Genomic DNA, 22,432 nt, shown 5'->3' on the forward strand with positions numbered 1-22,432 from the left:
AGTCAATACACAGAATACATGCCTACAATACACATAGTGTGTAACTAGAATACACAGAATATTGGAAAACCAAAATACAAAACACACATCACCTTGTGTTTACATTACAACTAACATGAATACACAAACTCTCTGACCACAATACACATATTGAATTCAAAGAATACACAAAATATTCACAAAAACACACAAAAATCCACCAGACTGACATTCGATAAACAAAACACAATACACCTCTGTTTTACATACAACTACAATGAATACACAGAAACGTTGCTTGAAATACTCACAGTTCATTAAAAGAATACACATAATATCCACACAAATACACAAAACTCATCTTCTACCCTTCCAATCGCATAGTTATATCATAAAACAATCCTAAAACCAGTATCATATAATCAAAACACACGAATCAAAGCATACGAATTCAATGATTTTCATAAACACAAACAAAATCACAAAATCAAACATAAAAAACCTGGATTACGATCGCCTGAAATAGCCAATCCAACCGGATCATCGAGTTCTTCAGTCGCAACCACCTCCTGCTGCGAATTGACGCCTTGCATATCCTAATGTCTGAGAATCCAAGAGCTACGACTGTATATTTGTTATTCGTGAGTTCACAAATCGGAGAAGAAGATCGCCATAACCGCCACAACACAAACAATTCAAATTCACTATTTCTTTNATCGCCATAACCGCCACAACACAAACAATTCAAATTCACTATTTCTTTTTTTTTTTTATATTAGGAAGTTAACAGAGGAAACGGACGTGATTCCCAAAATAACGTCCACTTACTGGCTAAAGGACAATACGACGCTGTTTTGATTCCTGGTGCACAATGCTACGTCCACCACGGTGCATGGTATAATTTGCCATAATCAGAGTGGCGCAGCGGAAGCGTGGTGGGCCCATAACCCACAGGTTCCAGGATCGAAACCTGGCTCTAATAGAGTCGCTTTTGTCTTTTTTAAAATATATCTTCCTCTATTAGATGTAGCTCAAATGCTAGAGCTAGGGGATGTAGCTCAAATGGTAGAGCGCTCGCTTTGCATGCGAGAGGTACGAGGTTCGATCCCCCGCATCTCCACACAACTAAGTGGAGCCTAATAACTGAGTTAATAATTAGTGTAATTTACGAACCACGTAACTTTATCAAATAAGTACTAGTGTATATTAAGTACACAAATAATGTACTTTTAATATATTAAAAATGAACTGCATTTCTAATTTGCCTCAGATTATGCGCGGGTATTTTCCCTGGGTTGCCTCCAAATACGGGCTAGTATGTTCCTTCGATTACCTCCAAATATCGGGAGAAAACTTAAAACAGTTTTCACGAAATCAAATCACTTTGAAGCTCAACTCCCTCGCTACCTCTAAATTGATTACAATATCCAAAAGAAAAGGGATTTTCGCTGGTTAACAATGTAATATTGTCTACATTTAGTCATTATGAAATTTATGCACCAGTAATCAAATGCTTTTTTCTGGAAAAGAAAATTCCATCTTAAGGCCCTATTTGGTAAATGGTTGTTAGTTGATATCTGTTACCTGATTGTGTTAGAGGGAATGACTTGTTTATAACATTAGTTGATTGTAGAAAGGTATTTGGTAAATTAGCCGTTAGATGATAGCTATTTGGTATACTTTCTTTTTTCAAAAAACTAATTGAAAAAATTGCTTTGTGGATCTTTTTGAATTTTATCATTTTGGATGGAATTACAAAAAGTTTATTAACCAAACACTTATATTGACTTTTTTAACCAAGTGAAACAGCTAATTGTGGTTAAATAAGCTAAAATTGGATGATAAGCTAACTATTTTACCAAACAGGGCCTAAATCTTGAACAAGTTTTTAAAATTAAGAATGAATCAATGATAAAAAGTGAAGCATAGATTCAAAGGGAAAATTGTGCATAGATGCAAAAAAGTAAAAGCTAAAAGAGTACCAGTTCACTTTAGGAAAGAATAGGGATATACAATCCTTGCCTTACCCCATATTTGTTAAGCCTATTAAAGCGTTGGACTCCTTCCCTCGGAGTACAACAGTATTAATGAAAATTCTAAAATTGATAACGAAACAAAGCTTATTTATATGGTTATTTATTGGCTTGAACTAAATTTTCACAGCAAGATGGTGTTTTGGTGTCTTGGTTTGAGAAAGATCTAGAACGATGTGTCTATTATTCACTTTTTGAATCATATTTTAAGTTTAAAAAAAAACAAAAAGTCTGCAACTTTTTGTCTATGCGTGGAAGAGAAAAGAGCCTAAATAAACTACAAATTATAGAAATATGGGCTATACAAACCCTACAATATTTGCATCTAGTAAACTTTAAAAACCCTTTTGAGGGTTGTGAAAAATGTGTAGATTGAGACGTAACAATCATGTATTATAGATATATTGTCTGCACACCTATTTTGTGGATGTGACCGAGAGTTTTTAATTATGTTGATACACATAGTGAAAATGTCATTGTATGACGCCTTACATACAAATGTTTGAAATAATGAAATATTATATAGAATGCAACAATACTTTTGAGATAATTGCTCCATAAATGACTAAAATTCAAGTGCATTAATTTCATCCCGTGCAAATGTAAGTAAACGAAAAAGAAAGAGAGAAAGAAATTAATTTAGGCAAGGCTTCTCCTTAAAGTGCACTATTGTAAGGATTAATATGTATATTATTGTCAAAATTTAACATTTGACCTTATTCGATGTTATTTTAAAATAATTTTATGATGATATAATTACATAAAAAATATGTACTAATTGATCTAAAATTGTTGTACAAGTAAAACTCAAGATAGACACATTATCATGTGTATTAGAGTTTAACAAAGCATTTTCCTAACATTAGCAGTGGAAATATGGAATTCAAGTTACAAATACTTGTAATGTGAAATTATTTATTTGTTTTTTTATGGGACTCTTCAATGAAGTTATCAACTTTATCTCAAGTAATAAATATTTATTCCGTAATAATTAAATGATTAGTTTAGTAATTGCGTTTACCTTCACAACCAAATCGGATGCAAATGATAAATACTTCACCAAATTAAATAACTATATAATAGTTAAAGAAAAGAGCAAAATCAGAGTGGCGCAGCGGAAGCGTGGTGGGCCCATAACCCACAGGTCCCAGGATCGAAACCTGGCTCTGATATAGTCGCTTTTGTCTTTTTTAAAATATATCTTCCTCTATTAGATGTAGCTCAAATGCTAGAGCTAGGGATGTAGCTCAAATGGTAGAGTGCTCGCCTTGCATGCGAGAGGGGTACTAGGTTCAATCCCCCGCATCTCCACACAACTAAGTGGAGCCTAATAACTGAGTTAATAATTGGTGTAATTTACGAACCACGTAACTTTATCAAATAAGTACTAGTGTATATTTAGTACACAAATAATGTACTTTTAATATATTAAAAATGAACTGCATTTCTAATTTGCCTCAGATTATACGCGGGTATTTTCCTTGGGTTGCCTCCAAATACGGGCGGGTATATTCCTTGGATTGCCTCGGGCGGGTATATTCCTTGGATTGCCTCGGGCGGGTATATTCCTTGGATTGCCTCCAAATATCGGGAGAAAACTGAAAACAGTTCTCACGAAATCAAATCACTTTGAAGCTCAACTCCCTCGCTACCTCTAAATTGATTACAATATCCAAAAGAAAAGGGATTTTCGCTGGTTAACAATGTAATATTGTCTACATTTAGTCATTATGAAATTTATGCACCAGTAATCAAATGCTTTTTCTGGAAAAGAAAATTCCATCTTAAGGCCCTATTTGGTAAATGGTTGTTAGTTGATATCTGTTACCTGATTGTGTTAGAGGGAATGACTTGTTGATAACATTAGTTGATTGTAGAAAGGTATTTGGTAAATTAGCCGTTAGATGATAGCTGTTTGGTATACTTTCTTTTTTCAAAAAACTAATTGAAAAAATTGCTTTGAGGATCTTTTTGAATTTTATCATTTTGGATGGAATTACAAAAAGTTTATTAACCAAACACTTATATTGATTTTTTTTAACCAAGTCAAACAGCTAATTGTGGTTAAATAAGCTAAAATTGGATGATAAGCTAACTATTTTACCAAACAGGGCCTAAATCTTGAACAAGTTTTTAAAATTAAGAATGAATCAATGATAAAAAGTGAAGCATAGATTCAAAGGGAAAATTGGGCATAAGATTTAAAATTTTCAAACAACCTAGAGTGAAATGAAAAATAAAAGTTAAGATTGCCGGCTAGGGTCATAGGGCGGGGGTTTACTCACTACTCACACAGTCAAGAGTGGGTTTACCTCGTTAATCCAAAAAAAATTAAAGCTAAGAGTGTTCCAATTCACTTTAGGAAAGAATGGGGATATACAATCCTTGCCTTACCCCATATTTGTTAAGCCTATTAAAGCGTTGGACTCTTTCCCTCGGAGTGCAACAGTATTAATGAAAATTCTAAAATTGATAACGAAACAAAGCTTATTTATATGGTTATTTGTTAGGTCTAAATTGAATGTATATAAAGCAACAAATTCTTCGATTACAATGAAGATAAGAGTCTCAAATAGAACAGGTTGCAAAGCTAGAATTGTATTTAAATTCATAGGAAATTTTGGTTATGTTGTTAAACAGTTTGAGGAAAGACATAACCATTGTATGCCATCAGTCCTAGCAAAACAGTTTCTAAAGGTCAATAGAAACATTGATGTTGGACATAAAAAATTCACTACAAATTGTGCACGAGCAAATATTGGGCTAACAAAATCATTTAACTTGTATAAGGAGATGGTGGGAGACTTTTCCAATGTAGGTTCAACGAATGTTTACTTTAAGAACTTCAACATGGAAATTAGAGCGTATATAATAGGTGTTGATGGAAAGATGATTGTGAATAATTTTTTTTAAGAAAGAGGAGGTGTGTGAAACATTTTATTTTGCCTATGAGATTGATGAAGATGAGCACTTGTGCAAGCTTTTCTAGGCAGATCCAATTTCAAGGAAGAATTTTGGTTGTTTTGGAGATGTAGTATCTTTTGATGCAACGTATCAAACTAGTAGGTTAGCTTAACATCATGCACATACATTTACTTTAATTCTTATATATACCATTGCTTGGTCATACATAGCACATTGTTTGGCCATATAGAGCACATTATTTGACCCTGTAGAGCACATTGTTTGCCTTACATAGCACATTGTTAACAGAGATTATAGTGCCTATTTTATTGCCTTCCAGAGCTCAATTTTATCACTTGCTGAGCATTTTTTATGTGTCTTGCCTTAAATATTATATTTTGTAGGTTGACAAGATTGCAATGTAGTGGTGAGGTGTTATGTGGATAAAAGTGAAGGGTTGTGTTAAAACGAAGAGTCTTAAGCTCCCCGAGTGTCGTGTCTCTCGTGGATGGCAAATTGGAGAATGTGAGTTTCCTATCTTTTATAGTTTAGACAACACAAGAGTAGAGAATATAGAGTGTAGTGAAACATGATAATGAGAGTGCAAGGTTGGGTGAACTTAAGAAATAAATATGAAGTAAAGGCGGATGGGGGCTAGAATATCATGGAGATTGTTTCAATGCATACGGGAGAGATTCGATTTCCCTTGGGATATGATTGAAGGAGCTCGGAACACGGTCCTGAGTGGCGTCACACTCAAGCTCCCAATCCTCAGTCAGTTGGGGAATATTATCAAACACTTTGCCTACAAGTTCCCTCCGGACCTCATCTTCTCAGATTGAGGGCGGGAGACGTGCACAATGGGCTCTCATCCCTTTGCGATATCTCGCCAAAGGAATGATCCTAGAACCTTGAAGTGATCGGGGCCCTCGATCCAACAAGAACATAAAAAAGCATACACACACTTTCAATAATCCCAAAGGAATCAAAACTCATTCAACATTATAGACTATGAACACAAAATCTCCATTCTTCCTAGCCCCTACCCTAAAGTCTAGCCCTTCATAGGCTTCAATAACATCATATCATTCAAAGAGTAAGACATATTTACAAGATCAAAGCAAAAAGCAAATAACTTTAGGAAAAGTGAAAATTCAAGGAAGAAATTCAAAGAGAAATCCAATAACAATAAAATAGTGTACCCAAGAGGAATTCCAATCTATATGGATCCAAGATTCTCCTCTCCAAGAAGTTCTCCTTGCTCTCACCAATCCTATCTAACCCTAACCTAAAAGTGAGAAAATGGAAATTTTGCAAGTGTCCCCTAACTCCAAGCTGAAATGTCCCTTTTATACTAAAACTTCGCGCAGGGTTCTCGTGCCAGTCCACGTGATCCACACGCGTGGATGCGTACTGGAATCAGTCCACGCATGCCACATGCCACACGCGTGGTTGGGGTCGTGGACGTGGACGGAGGTTTCTTCGTTCGCATAGATATGCTGTCTTCGTGTTGGCCTTTTGCGTGTCCCAAGTTCAGGTTTGCTCTTTTCTTTTTTTAGTACTACTGACTCTGTTACAATGTAGTATCTGTTCAGGTTTGCTCTTTTCTTTTTTTAGTACTACTGACTCTGTTACAATGTAGTATCTGTTCATAGCTACTTTCTCAACCTAATGAAGCACAACGAGTCAACAATTGCCTCCACTGAGGCTCGAACCCACTCCCATCATCCATGTGAGAGTGTTAATTGGGACACCGGGTGCCACTTGACCACAAGGTCTTTGGCCCTTTCGCAATTGTTAGTCATAATAACATGAAAATACGTAGATTGCGTCTTTTAAAACTTTCGTTTGGCAAAAATTCTTCCTTAATTAATCCCAAATAGCTAGGTACTTTTGGCGTCTATCATAGGTACAATATGGTTTTTACACCGTTCACAGGGGGATTGATAACCACAAGAAAAGCATAACATTTGCCACTGGATTATTGACGAAAGAGGACATTGCATCATATGTTTGATTATTTAAACACTTCAAGAAGACAATGGGTGCAGAGCCAAGAATAATCGTTATTGATCAAGATCCAGCAATGAGACATGCAATTCCAACAGTATTTAAGGAAGCTAAGCATCGATTTTGCATGTGGCACATTATCTGCAAGGTGGGTGAAAATGTTAGTTCTGCGCTAAGTAAGAATGATGTTTTAGGAAGAAATTGAACTCTATTGTGTGGAGCTCATACTTAGAACCTCCTGAGTTTGAGAATGAATGGAAATCAATCATGGAAGAGTTTGATTTAGTTAATAACAACTGGTTTGCACAAATGAGTTTGAGTTGCACATATTTTGGATACCAGCCTATTTCAGAAATGTTCTTATGGCTGGTTTATTAAGGACTACGTCATGCTCGGAATGTGAAAAAGGTGTGTTTAGTCGATTTACTACACCTCTGTCTAGTGTTGTCCAATTTTATATGCAGTTTGAGCGTGCTTTGGACTCACAATGACACAGTCATGCAAAACTTACAAGTGATAGTGAGGGGAACATCCTAGAAATGAAAACACCTTTACCAATTGAAAAACATGCTTCAATTGTATACACACTGTCTATTTTCTATGATATCCATAAGGAAATATGCACAACATGTTTTAATTGTTGAGTTTTGAATGTTCGAGAAGATGGTGGCATAGCATAATGTATTATGAAATCAAAGATGTGAGTGATATAAAATTTACTATGGAGCACAATGTAGCTAAAACAAAAGTTGTTTGTAGTTGCAAGATGTTTGAAAGAATTGGATTGTTGTGTAGCCACATTTTTATCGTTTTTAAGGATGTGAACTTTGAGAAAATCCCTTTGAAATATGTGCTGAATCGATGGACTAATGATGCGTCTTTAAAGCCTATCTTCCATATTGATGGTGTCAGTTTTGATCAAGGTCCAAGCATGGATGAGAGGAAGGTGTTGTTGGCACAATTGTGGGGTGATGTGTAGTGTTGTATTGCTCTAGCAGAAGAAACAAAAAATAGATAAATTGATTGAATTTGCACGAGTTATTTTTTTTTTTGAATACTACTAACTCTATTAGAATGCAGTATCTGTTCATAACTACTTTCTCAACCTATTGAAGCACAAGAGTCAGTATTGCTTCCACTAAGGCTCGAACCACCTCCCGTATAAAGAGAAGGGTTTGATGCCACTGGACCACAAGGTCCTTGGCAATTTGCACGAGTTATTAAAGAGCAAAAATTGCTATTGATGTCAGGACAAGCTAATTTATCCCCTAATCATAGCAAGAAGGCAGTTATAAAGTCTTATTGTGAGTCATCTAAGCCTTCTGAGATCTATAATCTTCCACTAAGGAAAGCAAAAAACAAGGGCAATGATAAGTGTATGAAAGGGAAGAATGAGTTAGCAATTGATGCATCAAAGAAAGGTTTAAGAAAAAATGTCATACATGTGATATTTATTTAGAAAATGTCAACCGACATGATAGTAGAACTGTCCACTTAGAAAAGATTTAGTAGACGAAGAGGATTGACTATTTTCCTATTTTGTAAGACCAAACAATATGCATTACAACATTTTAAAAAGATGATTGACTATTTTCCTTATCTGTTCCTTTTTATATTAAAATAATGTGCTTAACAAGGCCAAAAAATATGCACTGCTAGGCACACCAATGTGCACTACAAGAATAAAAAATATGCTCTGTAAGTAATAGGGAAAAATAATATGAAGTCTATGCAATTTTATTTGATTAGCTATAAGAATGTGCACCGGAATACACATACTTGTACTCTGTATGGCACAACATTGTCCGTAATAAGTATAAAACTAACATTCGAGATGGTTAATAGTGTGAACGTTAAGACTGAACAATGTGTACTATTAGGTTGAAAATGTGCATTACTAGACACAACAATGTGCACTACAAGAATAAAAAATATGCACTGAAATAATAAGGAAAAATAATATGAAGTCTATGCAATTTTATTTTATTAGCTATAAGAATGTGCATTGGAAGGCACATAATTGTGCTCTGTATGGCACAATAATATGCACTATAAGCATAAAACTAACATTTGAGATGGTTAATAGTGTGAACTGTAAGACTGGACAATGTGCACTGTTAGGTAGAAAAATGTGCACTACTAGGCACAACAATGTGCACTACAAAAATAAAAATTATGCACTAAATAATTGTGCTCTATATGGCATAATAATGTGCACTATAAGGCCAAACGATGTGCACTGTACGGCCAAATAATGTGCACTGTGAGACAAAACAATGTCATCTAAAAACACATAGACTTTATTACATAAAAAACTAATATCAATCTATTAAGATTTATTTGATTTGCTATTAAAAATGCACTCATAGTGATAAAAATATGCTCTGAAAGACAAAAACATATGCACTAAATTCATAAAACTAAATTTTGATATATAGTCAATGTATCAAAACAATCTATCATTAACAACCATAAACATTGAGCACCATATATATTCAACAGTCATACATTCAAAAAACAAATTGTCAACAGTCATATCAAACAAATATCCACCAATATGGCAGACAATATTAGTTAATTAATTAAAAAATAATTATTATGTTAGTTAAGCTAATAATTACACAAATATTAGTATAATTACAATTAAACATGCATTGTTTGATTTTTTTAGTAATAATTACAATTAATTCATTCAGATATGGAGAAGGAAGAAAAAACTAAATGCGATATTGTGACAATGAATATACTTAAGGTATAAAAGTATAATTGCACATATATTAGTGTAATTGACTAATAATAATTGCCTAATAATTATTATGGTAATTAAGCTAAACATTGGTCGTTGGATTTATTTTTATAATAATTACAATTAAATTATTTCTTATTTTTTTCATATTTATTTTAGTAATAAACTAATAATATAATTACATAAGTCATATTACATATCGATCTTTTTAAGATAATTGTAGACAAACAAGCTAAGTCATATATTATTCAATTTATTGAACGATATTTTCGCAATAATCTTTTCAAATAAATATACACGTTTAATATTTAATTTTTTTTTTAATATAATTTCATATTTAATTTTATTATCTAAATATATAATAAAGCAATTTTACCCGTGCATCGTATGGATAATTGGACAATTATTTACGGACTGGTTCTTCGCACATTTCGCATTACTCACGAATGACAATTTATGTAAACTTGCTATGCTATGTTGGGGCCTTTGGTGCAGCAGAAATGAATCAGTGTGGAAAGGGATCGCTTATGTTCGCAATACCATGGTTCATGCAGCGCTTTCTTTACTGGAGAATTCGAGGCATGTCAATGAGGTGGATGCAGTACATGACATGCAATATAATGAACCGGATCGGTGGTCCCCTCCAGTATATGGCAGGCTTAAAATCAATACAGATGTGGCTTTTGATGCAGCTAACTCAACTATGGGAATGGGATGGATTGTTGGTGATAGCGAGGGCCAATTTATAACTGCAAAGTCTGACATTTGTGTGGGATCCTTCACTGTCGAAGAGGCGGAAGCGGTGAGCATTAGAGAAGCTCTAAGTTGGCTAAAAGAGTTGGACCTTGGCGATGTGGATGTTGAAACCGATTCACAACTTGTGTTTTATGCTTTATCTTCTGAATCTTTTAATTCTTCTTTTGGACTTATTATTGACGATGTAAAAGAAACTGCATCCCAGATTCATGATGTAGTTTTTCGGTTTGCTAGGCGATCTGCGAATTGTGCTGCCGACGCTTTAGCTCGAGAAGTCGTTTCTGAGTCAGGTTGCGAGGAGTGGTTGCACTCTCCTCCTTTGTTTCTTGCGAGTATTCTCGATTCTGATTTAATGCATTAAGTTTTTATTCTCAAAAAAAAAATAAAAAATTCAAGCAATAAAAACATCAAAAAATATAATCCATCCAACCAATTTCATCAATTGTACTATATAATATTTAATGTTATAATTTATATAATTGTATATCGATTCAAATATTCTTAAAATATTATAACAAATTCATTTCAATCAAAATATTATCACTAAGTAATAATAATATGAAGGACTTAAACTGATATTTTCCTTCCCGCCCTTCCTAGTTCCTAAGGCGGGAAGGAATCAACATCTCGAGCTTTCCACATATACGGTAAGGAAGTCCCAACACTTCCACGTTATCAACCGCAAGATCCGATCATCTACTGGGGCCCACGTAAAATCGTTCATTGACTATTCATTAGTTAAATAAACCATCAACCTTTCGGTAGAGCCGACCACACCGTAATAAAACTCCCAATTTCGGGCCACAATCCGGTCTCGGATCAGTCAAAACCCGAACCCTAGTTTGCAGTATGTGATAAAAAAGGACCGTTGAATTAAACAGAAAATATGAAAAACAGAGCATAAAACAAACCAAAAGCTCACTGAAATCGTGGTGACAATTGTTTTTGGGCTTGGAGGAGAACGAAAATGGAGGTTGGAGAGAGCAGTGAGAGTCCGGTGGAGACGAAGACCAAAAGCAAGGCCAAAACCGCTCGAAAACCCAAAGAAAGCGCGCTAAAACAAAGTATTTTTCTGCTTAATTGTTTCCAATTTCAGCTTCTTCTATTGATTTTCACTCTCTGGAATTTAGAATTTGTTTCTTTATTCTTATTTTGCAGAATCTCCAGCTGAGTTCTTTGCTGACAACAAGAACATTGCTGGTTTTGACAATGTGAGTTACCGGCTACCATTTGTATTCTATATATTTGAGTGTTTGTTCTAGTCACATTTATTATTTAGCTCTAATAATTCTGTGCATGCTTTTACTACATTGTAAAGAGGTGATCAGGATTGAGTGCTGGGGAGTGGTCAGAAATGCTTTCGAGACTAAATGTGAATGGCGGAGTTACATGGAAATTGAGATATGCTAGATTAGTTATGTGATGTTTGATCATTTGGGATCTTCATCTTGCAGGGATTGGGGGTATTGGCCTGTTGTTCTGGAAATTAATGGGAAATTTTCTTGGCTGGTTGATTTTATTGAAGTAATTTTCTCTGTGTGTAGTGCCTTTAAGTTGTGATTTGTCAATTTGGTTCTGTATATGCTGTTGTGCTGAGCTTTTTGGAGTAGTGCAAACAATAAAATTTCTCTTATAACTAAAAATTAAAGGGAGTGAATTAGTGAAGTTGAGTGATTAAGATCTTTGTAGCGATTGACCTATCAAAACAGATATTTGCAATGGTCCCTCCATACTATTAGGATTTTGCTTCTAACTCTCGGTACTCCTTGGTTTTACAGCCAGGAAAATGTCTCTATACTACAGTGAGGGAACTTGTTGAAAATGCTCTTGATTCTGCTGAATCGATCTCAGAACTTCCTGTTGTAGAGATAACAATGTAAGTTATTTGAAATTGTGCATATTTGGTTATGTGATAAGTACATCTTGCATAGATATGGATAAAAAAAATTTATTTGATCATGCTCTTTGCTATTGTAGTGAGGAGATTGGGAGAATGAAGTTTAATTCCTTGATTGGCCTGGCTGAACGTGAGCGTGTTGATGAAGAGTTGTATGATGATTTTGAGACAGCAAAGGCTCGAGAGGTTTTATGCTTTTAAATATTAGTCCCAACAAGCGGGACAGTTATTTTGCAAGCTTAAGTTGATATCTGCTAATACTGAATTCATACAAACGTTTAGGCCAAAAAACTATGATGACAGTTAGATATTAATACATATATATATATATATATATATATATATATATATATATATATATGGAAAATTAGTTTTATGATATTGTGTATGTTATCTTGGCTTTAGAAAAGACTTGCCAAGGAAGCTCGACTTCAAGAGATTCAGGCAAAGAATGCTGCTTCTGGGAAGAAAGTAAAAGAACCAACAGCTGCGAAGGCCAATAAAAGTCGTGAGGCTTCATATTACCGTGTAACATGCAAAGTATGATTTTACTCTCATTACAGAAGCTATGTTTTGAAGGTGGCATATTAATGAAGAAACTAGTTTTAGGAATCCGATTTCCATTTGGCATGAATGCATGATTCTCAACTGCATTACACTGTTTTTTGAAGGAAAATTGTCTTATTAATTTGGTCTTTGATATAGGATAATGGAAGAGGAATGCCACATGATGATATCCCTAACATGCTTGGAAGAGGTATAGTTGTGATTTTTAATGATTAGTTGCTTATTTTGCTTTTATAAATGTAATATTGGCATTATTTCTTTATAATAATAATAACTATAATAATAATAATAATACTAATTATTATTATTATTATTATTATTATTATTATTATTTTACTCCTATTGCTTTCTCCCCAACCTTTTTTGCAAAAATAAATAAATTAAAAAATAAATAAAAGAGGGCCAATGGGGAGCAATTAGAAGTACTTAGAAGCACATTTAAGCATCTAATCTTAATTAAGGAGCTCAAAGGTGTTTAATACTTTAAATCTTTAATAACTGTATGGTCACTGTGTTTGTGTTCTAACTTCTAAGAACATTCTCTTCTGCAGTGTTGTCTGGGACAAAGTATGGCTTAAAACAAACACGTGGAAAATTTGGACTTGGTGCAAAGATGGTAGGTTTTCTATTGAATTGCTTTATGTGAATATTGTAGTGTACTTTTAGGATGTCAATTTATGGTTCTATAGGTGTTTGGTTCAACTTTCATCTGCATTAACTTCTTGGCTCCAGATAATATGATGCCTGCACTTGTATTTTCATTGTGTTTTCTTTGGGTTCTGCTGGTAGTGATTGGTTATTTCCAATATTATTCCTTATACTCTTATACAATATATCCCAATACTATTCTCATACTCTTATATGATATGTTACTTTTACCTCATAAATTGAGCATATGAATGCCCTTATATGATATTCATTGTCAAGTAACCTCACACTGTTTGCTTGATGGTAATCTAGTGCTTTGATTTTCTCTCTTCCCTTCATCATGCAGGCATTAATTTGGTCTAAGATGAGTACAGGACTTCCAATTGAGATCATGTCATCTATGAAAGGACAAAGTTATACTTCATTCTGTAGGCTGGATATAGATATTCATCGGTACGACTTGTATTGACATGGAAACTGTGCTCAATTGTTCAAAGTAACTAGTATTGTCATGCTGAGAACTCCTTCTTCCCATATGTTAAAGCCTTCTAACATCAACTAATAAAACAGACAGAAGATTTTATTTAGTATGGTCTGTAAGTGCTTATCTTGATTTAATGCTTTTGTCATTCATATATTCAGGAACATCCCCCACATTCATGTGCATGAAAAACGACAGAACAAAGAAAAGTGGCATGGAGCTGATATCCAAATAGTCATTGAAGGGAACTGGACAAGTTACCGTGTATGTGATGCTTAATTTTGATTTTTGAGTGTGTCAAGTTAACAAATAATTTAGTGCAAAATGCAGCTCTCTTTTTGGTAGTCCTAGGTTGCTAACATGCTTCTTATTCATGTTACTTATTTCTCTCTCATTGCATTTACAGTCAAAAATACTCCACTATATGCGTCAAATGGCTGTCATTACACCCTATGCACAATTTCTTTTCAAATTTATATCAGAGACCCCAGAGTATTCTCTCTCTCTCTCTCTCTCTCTCTCTCTGTGGCTACCTTCTTTTTCTTTTCCATTTATCTTTATGATATAATATCTATTACTATTTCAGCATATCTTGTGGTTTCACTTTGGTCCTTTAATTTTATGAAGCAAAAATGTGACCATAAGATTTACGAGGAGGACAGATATAATGCCTCCTGTTCCTCTTGAGACAAAGTACCATCCATCTGCTGTTGATATACTTCTTATCAAGCGGCTAATTGCTGAGACATCAAAGCAGACCCTCCTACAATTTCTTCAGCACGAATTTGTGAGCATTGGGAAATCCCATGCAGAGCGTTTAATTGGTAAACACTTTTACATTTAACCTGATAGCTTTTATATTTCTAAATTCACTCTACACACACCAAAAAAACAAAGTTAGCATATGAGGGCTTCTGAAAATTACCTGGCTACATGTTTAATACAATATTTTTATTCCTAATGAAATACTTTGCAAAATAACTTTTGATATTTTGTTTTAGGGGAGTTGGGTCCAGATTTTAGCCCAAAAATGCTGGTCAAATCATTAACTTCACAACAGATAGTTCGTATCCATCAGTTGTTCCGTCAAGCCAAATTTGATGATCCTAGTGGTGATGTAAGTCCTGCTTTGCAAATCTCTGTCTTGCTGGTGTAGGTGACTAAGCCATTTGCAGATTCTTAGTCCTGCAGGTGAATATAATTTGCGGCTTGGAATTATAAAGGAGCTGCATCCAGATATGCTTGCTACTTATTCGGGAAGGTGTCTTATCAAATTTTTTATCTGTTTATAGGGATTAGTATGCTGTCTATTGAGGTTTATATGATTGCTATATATTTTCTTTCTCCCATTCGCAGTGCTCAGGTATTTGAAGGGCACCCTTTTATTGTAGAAGCTGGAGTTAGTCTGGGTGGAAAAGATGTGAAACAAGTAAGATGTCCCCTTCTGGGCAGTGACTGTTCTACAGCACATATCCTGTAGCAAAAGTGACAGGCTAATTGCTAGGGTGTAGTAATAAGAAAAATCCAATGCAATATATTCTTATTTGATTGTCATTTGCTAATTTTGTACTCCATATGATTTAAAGAAACATCAAAAGGGGAGTAGTGGGAAAAATCTCATAATGACCAAGTTGCAAGATGTGGCATACTGTATCTTACTTGCATGCTTTTAATTGCTGTACCTAATTCTGACTGTTGGCTAATTACATTAGGGTGAGGATATCCAATGGTCATTAATTCTTGCTGGCACATAATTCTACAGTAAATAGACAGCCTTGATTCCAGCTATAATGCACCTTCAGGCTTTTTGAGCCATCTTATCTTTATCAATTTTGACAAAATAACTGGCTAAAGAAGTGAATGTCTTTTTGTGTTGATCAATTTGCTGAGAAGGAAAATTTCAAGTTTATTCACTTCAATTTAACATTTCATTCACCTGATTTAAGACTTTCTTTGAGTTCAGTGTTTTAATCTTTTAGGTGTTTTGCTTCTTTCCATGTCTTGATGATCTCATCTTTTATTCTTAAATTATATTTACATACTGTGTTTAATTACATTCTAGGGTCTAAATATCTTTCGATTTGCTAACCGGATTCCCCTTCTATTCGAGCAAGGAGCTGATGTTGTTACCCGAACTGCTATGAAAAGGATCAAGTAAAATTTACAGTCTACTATTATACTGCTTAATTCTAGTTTCTCAAAGATGTTGCTAGTTCACTGTTTGTTCTCTGAAATATGGGGAAGTTCTTTTTTGTTGCTTCTTAAATTTGGTTGGAACTGCAGAGGGCCAAACTAAATAGCCTCTTTTCAGTTGGAACAGTTACAAGATCAACCAGGCACAAGACAAAATTGGCATCTTTGTCAGCATTGTAAGTACCAAAATTCCTTTTAAAGGGACTGGCAAGGAATACATTGGAGATGACATAAGCGAGATAGCTTCGGCTGTGAAGGTAGCTTTTTCATGGAATCATGGTTACGGTGCACAACTCATAAGAGTTTTCCAGTCTTAACCATGTTACTTTTTTTCCAGACAGCCATTCGGCAGTGTTGCAGTCAGCTGAAATCCAAAATTGTAAAAAGAATACAAGCTCGAGAGCAGCAGGAGAGAAAGCGTAATTTGAGCAGGTATGATTGATCCACTCGGGAGTCGGGAAGAAGTAATAATATGAGAGTCTTTAAACAAACCAAAAATTAATTGTATACTTTACAGGTACATCCCTAATGCTTCAAATGCTATATTTGACGTCCTCAAAGATATGGCAAACCAACATGCATCCAAAAAGAAGCGCTTTGAGGGTGAGGATGCAGATTTATTGAAACAAGTTTCAGTTAATTCCGTAACAAGAGAAATTCTGAAAGACAAGCTTGCCCAGCATGTTGAAAAGGTGAGTTTGGATGTGCACACCATGTCCTATGTAGTATAGTATGCATGTTCCAGCCAAACCCATTCTTAAACAGAACAATGGAACAAGCACAAACATATGGATGGAACTGCTTGCAGCTATATTTCAACAGAAATTTAAAATCTACCCTACATCTTGCAACCACTATTGTCTGTTTTCTTATTTTCATGGATTTACCCACATTGTAACAGAACAAAGAAAGTGCCATAGTCTTCGGGAGTGATCTGATGCTTATTGAAAACATACTTTGCAGGTTGACTATGAGATGGCCCTGGAATACGCCACACAGACCGGGGTAAAGGAAGAACCCAGAGAAGACATTTACTTGCAAGCGTTAAGCGATGATAAAAGGTTCACTGACTTCCATAGCCCCATATTTGTCTTTAGACTCTTTCATTAAGATTTATACCCACCTTACTTTCCCACTCCATCACTGAGTTATGATTATAGTATTATACCAACTTAATTTGGGAGTTATAATTTGCTTGTACCAAATATACGATAGAAATTTGAGAGAATTAGATTAGTGGCCATAAACATTGGTACTATAAAGGATCTGTTCTTACAAATTACTGTATCTTGTTTATGAAATAGTCATGAATAACTTTATGTCAAGTTATACACATTCAGTTGAATATCTTAAATAGCATTCCCTTCCACCATATACATATTCCTTTTCCTTTGGTATAATGCATGCGGGTTTCCAATGATTATGTATATAATGAACATATAAGTCTATAACTCATGACTTTGCATTACAGCACACATTTCTTGCTTATTATTCTCACTAATGCTGTGATTCATAAGATTAGAACTTTATTTCATAGTACATAGCTTCCATACATGCAATATTAACACTGATGTCAGAAGTTTCAACTTTCTGCCAAGGCTACAAGGCTGTCCATAATGCCTACATTATGAACACTCTTGTTATGGAACAAGAAAATTTTACAATGACGTGAATTACAATACCGTGAATGTACTTTATACTTTTTGAAGTGCACTTTGTGTTTAACAAAGTTGTACTCTCCTCCTATATACCTCGAGTAAAGTATAAAGTACAGCTTTGCAAAGCACGGGACATTGTAAAATTCTTCTCTTATTATTTATTTGATCATCTCTTCCTTCATGGCTAGTGACAGTGCTCCAAGGCTACCTCCACAATCTATGGTTGCTCCAGGCATTGCCACAGCTCTACTGCCCACAAATCCTCCTTTCTTAACACTAATTCTCCCATACTTCACTTCCCCTCCACCTTCATATATGTGGCCAAAAAGCAAAGCTTCCTTTCCTACACTTCCATACTCTTCAATTCTCACCATGTCAGGATTCAAAGTAGCTCCCATGCTGTCAATATATACTCCATCCCAAGCCACTTCTGAGCCCATCAATCTCATCCAAATCCCCATCAGAAAAGTCCCGGTCGCTATTTCCATGAAGAATTCTCCTGTCACTGTCCTTATGGCCTGCCATATGGTGTCCATGAAGATTCCTCTGCTCCAGATTGGCTCAGTCTTCCCTTTGTACTTCTTTCCTACCAGTACCCATTTGCTCAGAGCACATACAAGCCCTGCTAAGATTCCTGACCCGCCCCACCATAGAGGGAGTAACCACTGTTTCTGTATCTGTGTCATCTCATGAGTGTAGAATAGGCAGTTAAGCGGGGCGTAGATCACTAACCCAAGGAGGAAGTATGGAAGAACGATTTGGAGAAACGGTTGCCCTGACATTAGCCATAACGTCACGTACCATTGTCTTGCCAGTGTTGCCTTAGGCATATCCTTATTCTCAAGTTTTGCTGCCAAAGGGCAGCCTGAGAGGTCAAGTTTTATGTCAGATTGATCTAAGAAGATTCTCCATGCCTCTGGGAGAGGCTTTCTGTTCCTCAGATGTTGGCATATTGTGTAAACCAGTGAACGCCCGTGATCGATTGATGCACTCTGGTTGCACGAAGTAGCTCTGATGACATCTACTTCATCACACCTGAAGAATGGATTAAACTCGAGCTCTTCTGATTCTTTTTCCGTGAGGACTTGATCTATAGTTATCTCCCCAACTTCAATGTATGGAACTTCTTTGTCATCCCATGGCTTTGTACAATCTAGTAGTATCTCGCGTACTCTTTCTTCGTCTGGAATTGGTTGGATTTGCAGCTGAAGAACATAACGGACCTTGTCTGGAGAACTCACGCGCAATTGGAAATCTTCAGCTAGGAAAAGCAGTGGACGTTTGTCATTCTCGTCTCTTGGAATAGCACCAGTTTCTGGAGGAAGTATACCTCTGGGCTCTACCTCCCCAGATTCCTCACCAATCTTCTCATCAAAAGGCCTTAACTTGAACCTAACATACATTTCCTGCCCATCTTTAAATCTGAAAAGCCTGCAAATATTTGAGTAATAATGCAGCTCGGTGTAAGAATTTGGTCTTCTCAGTGATCCCCACATTGCATCGCGAATGTGTGGAGCATGCTTCACGTGCTCTTCTCGAGCAGCAGCTCCACAAACGAGCCATGTAGCAAAGTCGCCTATAGTACGAGCATGAAAAGCCTTCCCCGTCTTCAGTGTCAGATCAAGTAGTGGAGACAGTGGAGTAGTTCTCTCATGTGATAGGATCCTTATTGCTGCACCACGCGGATCAAGCCTTGCATCGTCATCAGAACTCAAGCAATTGCTATGCCGGATAATGACAGGATAGGTAGCACCAGGACCGAAAATCTTGTGATCTGGCAAACCAGGCAAGACATTGTAGAGCCTTAAGGATCCCTTGCCTGCAACACCAATTCGATGGAAGTACCTCGATTTCAGCTTAAGGGTTGAGGCTGCCAAGTTTGCTGCAAGGCTACCGAGAACCTTCTTGTACTTGGGATCCATTTCTTCAATCCTGTCATCCAAGGGGAGGGTCTGGTTTCTCACCATAACCAGATTTTCAGAGCCAACAAAAGTTCCACAACACTTGAGAACAGAATTCAGTGGAGCAACGGAGAGTGCACCGAGAATAACATCTTTCTCAATGAAAGAACCGGGGAGGATCAAGCCCTGACTTCCTATGACTGAGTTTTCTTGAATGTCAATTCTCCCAGAGATATAGCCACCTGCAGTGTGATACCCGGGCACAATTCTGCTAAAATCGCCAAGATGCACGCCATCTGCAACTGAGACCAGAGCTGGTTCAGCGACAGGGTTAATGGCTCTTATGGAACAATGCTGCCCAATTTTCGCACCCATCCAACGTAAATAAATGCAGAAGAGTTCTGTTCCTGAAAGCAGTTTAGCAAATCTTATGTGACATGCAACATTCATTCGATGAAGAATCCATGTTTTGAGAGTCATTTTAGCTGTGTCTCCTTTTCGAGAAAGAAAATGGTTTAACATAAACGTGAAGACGCTCAGGATGAGACCATGAACAGTGTAACCTGCAGCTATCATCCCAGCAAAGCTTAGTGTGCTTACTGGCAAACTACTGAACATGGCTGTGAAAGTGATGATAATGTATGGAAACCAATGAAAAGCTCCAGCAATGCAAATGAACAAAAAATGATGAAGGGAAGGAGGTTTTCGCAGTAACCAAATCCAGATGAGGTAAGCAATAGCTGCTGATAAACTGTTAAGGTAACCGATCATGTAGATGCCAAACAGTTGAAATACGGCGTTCTGGTTTACATGATTTCTCTTCCTGATTCGTTGAGTTACTTTTCCCTGTCAACATGGTAGGAAACAAATACGGAGTAAATCCCAGATCACGTGATTTTGTAGCAAAAGAAAATGAAATTTAGAATTTATTATCTCTAACCTTGTGGCCATTTAGTGGCTTAGAAATTTTAGCTGCAGTCTTGCTACTTGCTTTTTTATTCAGGGCAAGCACTTCAGCTCCATCTCCAACTGTGCTCCCTTTCTGAAGTACAGCGTAAGGACCAATGGATGATTTTTTGCCAATCCTTACAACACTAAAGCTCAAGACCCCGTTTTTAACCTCGTGGCTTTGAATCAATGCTCCTTCACTGATCACAGTTTCTTCATCAATTGAAACTAACAACGGGTCAGTTATGTCGACTGTGTCAATAAGAGCAGAAGAAGCAATTTTGGCTCCCAGAATCTTAAACCAGTAGTTGAGGAAAACCGTTCCTCTCAAATGCACTGCAAGAACTTTTGAGGATATCTCTTGAGCCTTATAAAGTGCCCACCATTTTACAAACTCAACCGACCACACAGAGATCTCGGGGTTGAGCACATAGTTTGGCTGAAGAAGTGTATTGCCTAGAAGTCTTGTGCAAATACAAGTGAAAAAGATGCACAACATCCAAGAAAAAGGCGCACATGCGAGGGAAATAAAGTAGAAAAACCAAGGTGCTACTAGTGTCGGTGATTGGTTTGCCAAGATCAGTGATTTAAATGTAGAGACTGATATATAAGCAGGAATTATCAGCAAGAGAGAAACATATGCGAGGGCCATGAGTTGAATTGACCAAATGGTGATCTTATCAAATGTTGAAACCACAGAAGGGATTCCAGTTGAACTTATCTTTATTTCACTTGAATTGGCGGATGTGGTCACAAGCATAGGATGATTTTTCTCCAAGAGACTTTCTACAAAATCAGCCAGGTCGTCGATGCAGGTTGCAGAAAAGATATCAATTGCCCCAATGTTGACTCCAAAAAAAGCTGAAATCTTTTGAGCTGCTCGGACCACGCCAATTGAGTTGACACCATAAGATACCAGAGTTTCAGCTGTGGAGATCTTAGAAACGGGGATTCCAGTCTGTTGAGAGAGCAGATCTTTCAGAAAATTTATGATGTCTGTCTTGCTGATTTTGCCATTTGGTGGAACTATGATTCCATCACTTTGAGGCAATGACACACGGTCAGAGAGATGGAATGATCTTTCTCCATTCATTTGCTCTTCTATTATGTCTAACGTCCCATTGATGAACCTTTTGGCACACTCGTATCGTTTGATTTTGCCTGACGTAGTTTTACTGATGGATCTTGGTTTGATAGCCACAATGGAAGCAATAGGAACACCGTGCTCTTCTGCAACACGAGTACAAATCTGATCCATAACATCATATGGGAGAGGCTTACCATCTTGAACTTCAGCAATCACAACCAATCCAAGTTCATCCGAAGCTTGTTGAGTCAATATCCCTTTTGAAACCAAAACATCCTCGGGAATTCCAACCACAGCACAGCAGCCAGGGCGCAGAAGTTCAGATGAACTCTCAACTGTTTTCTCAATATCAGAGGTGTATATATTTTTCCCTGCAACTATTATTAGATCTTTTGACCTCCCGGTTATGAATAATTTGCTATCAATGATTCTGCCTAAATCTCCAGTTCTGATGTACCTTTTGCCTGGTGTACTAAGAATATCATTTTCAAATGTCTTTTGGCTCAATTCTTCCAAGCCCCAATATCCAATTCCTGCACTAAGGCTGCTGATCCAGATTTCGCCTTCTTTTCCGGGATCATCATTCTCCTTACCAGTTTCAGGAGAAATAATTTTGATGTCAAC

The 22,432-nt window shown here is 36.3% G+C and overlaps 2 protein-coding genes and 2 non-coding genes across 6 annotated transcripts; 3 read left to right on the top strand and 1 right to left on the bottom strand.

Annotated features, from left to right (window-relative positions):
• Positions 1-1,026: 1,026 nt before the first annotated feature.
• On the top strand, positions 1,027-1,099 carry TRNAA-UGC. The gene has a single exon. It is a non-coding gene; the product is annotated as a tRNA-Ala (tRNA).
• Positions 1,100-3,112: 2,013 nt separating this feature from the next.
• TRNAM-CAU lies at positions 3,113-3,184 on the top strand. The gene has a single exon. It is a non-coding gene; the product is annotated as a tRNA-Met (tRNA).
• An 8,112-nt stretch (positions 3,185-11,296) lies between these two features.
• LOC116003796 (DNA topoisomerase 6 subunit B) lies at positions 11,297-17,588 on the top strand. 3 transcript variants are annotated; one of them, XM_031243731.1, is made up of 19 exons: positions 11,297-11,492; positions 11,587-11,639; positions 12,207-12,304; positions 12,406-12,511; positions 12,731-12,865; positions 13,031-13,082; positions 13,444-13,508; positions 13,887-13,993; positions 14,183-14,285; positions 14,428-14,513; positions 14,649-14,845; positions 15,023-15,138; positions 15,197-15,282; positions 15,378-15,450; positions 16,084-16,175; positions 16,333-16,471; positions 16,552-16,646; positions 16,732-16,906; positions 17,178-17,588. In XM_031243731.1, exons 1-19 carry the CDS (start codon positions 11,396-11,398, stop codon positions 17,322-17,324), a joined length of 2,022 nt encoding a protein of 673 aa, XP_031099591.1. In that variant the 5' UTR covers positions 11,297-11,395; the 3' UTR covers positions 17,325-17,588. The 3 variants fall into 3 exon arrangements, 2 of the variants coding, with proteins under 2 accessions (XP_031099591.1, XP_031099594.1); XR_004094709.1 differs by lacking the exon at positions 17,178-17,588 and having other exon boundaries at positions 16,556-16,646; positions 16,732-16,873; XM_031243734.1 differs by lacking the exons at positions 11,297-11,492; positions 11,587-11,639 and having other exon boundaries at positions 12,736-12,865.
• Positions 17,589-17,812: 224 nt separating this feature from the next.
• On the bottom strand, positions 17,813-19,903 carry LOC116005339 (uncharacterized protein y4iK-like). Its single transcript, XM_031245621.1, has 2 exons — positions 18,665-19,903; positions 17,813-18,148 (listed from the first exon to the last, which is right to left on the bottom strand). The coding sequence occupies exons 1-2, from the start codon at positions 19,837-19,839 to the stop codon at positions 18,031-18,033; spliced, it is 1,293 nt and encodes a 430-aa protein (XP_031101481.1). The 5' UTR covers positions 19,840-19,903; the 3' UTR covers positions 17,813-18,030.
• Between the last annotated feature and the right edge of the window lie 2,529 nt (positions 19,904-22,432).

Source organism: Ipomoea triloba, chromosome 14 (genome assembly GCF_003576645.1).
Source record: "Ipomoea triloba cultivar NCNSP0323 chromosome 14, ASM357664v1".
NCBI lineage: Eukaryota > Viridiplantae > Streptophyta > Magnoliopsida > Solanales > Convolvulaceae > Ipomoea > Ipomoea triloba.

Excerpts from the sequence above, each read along its gene's own strand:
- LOC116003796 (XM_031243731.1), top strand. The coding sequence starts at position 11,396 with ATGGAGGTTGGAGAGAGCAGTGAGAGTCCGGTGGAGACGAAGACCAAA. Across the intron at positions 16,647-16,731 it reads AGAAAGCGTAATTTGAGCAG|GTACATCCCTAATGCTTCAA; the intron begins GTATGATTGATC and ends TATACTTTACAG. Across the intron at positions 16,907-17,177 it reads TTGCCCAGCATGTTGAAAAG|GTTGACTATGAGATGGCCCT; the intron begins GTGAGTTTGGAT and ends CATACTTTGCAG.
- LOC116005339 (XM_031245621.1), bottom strand. The coding sequence starts at position 19,839 with ATGGTGAGAAACCAGACCCTCCCCTTGGATGACAGGATTGAAGAAATG. Across the intron at positions 18,149-18,664 it reads GCAAGACAATGGTACGTGAC|TGTTAAGAAAGGAGGATTTG; the intron begins GTTATGGCTAAT and ends TGGGAGAATTAG.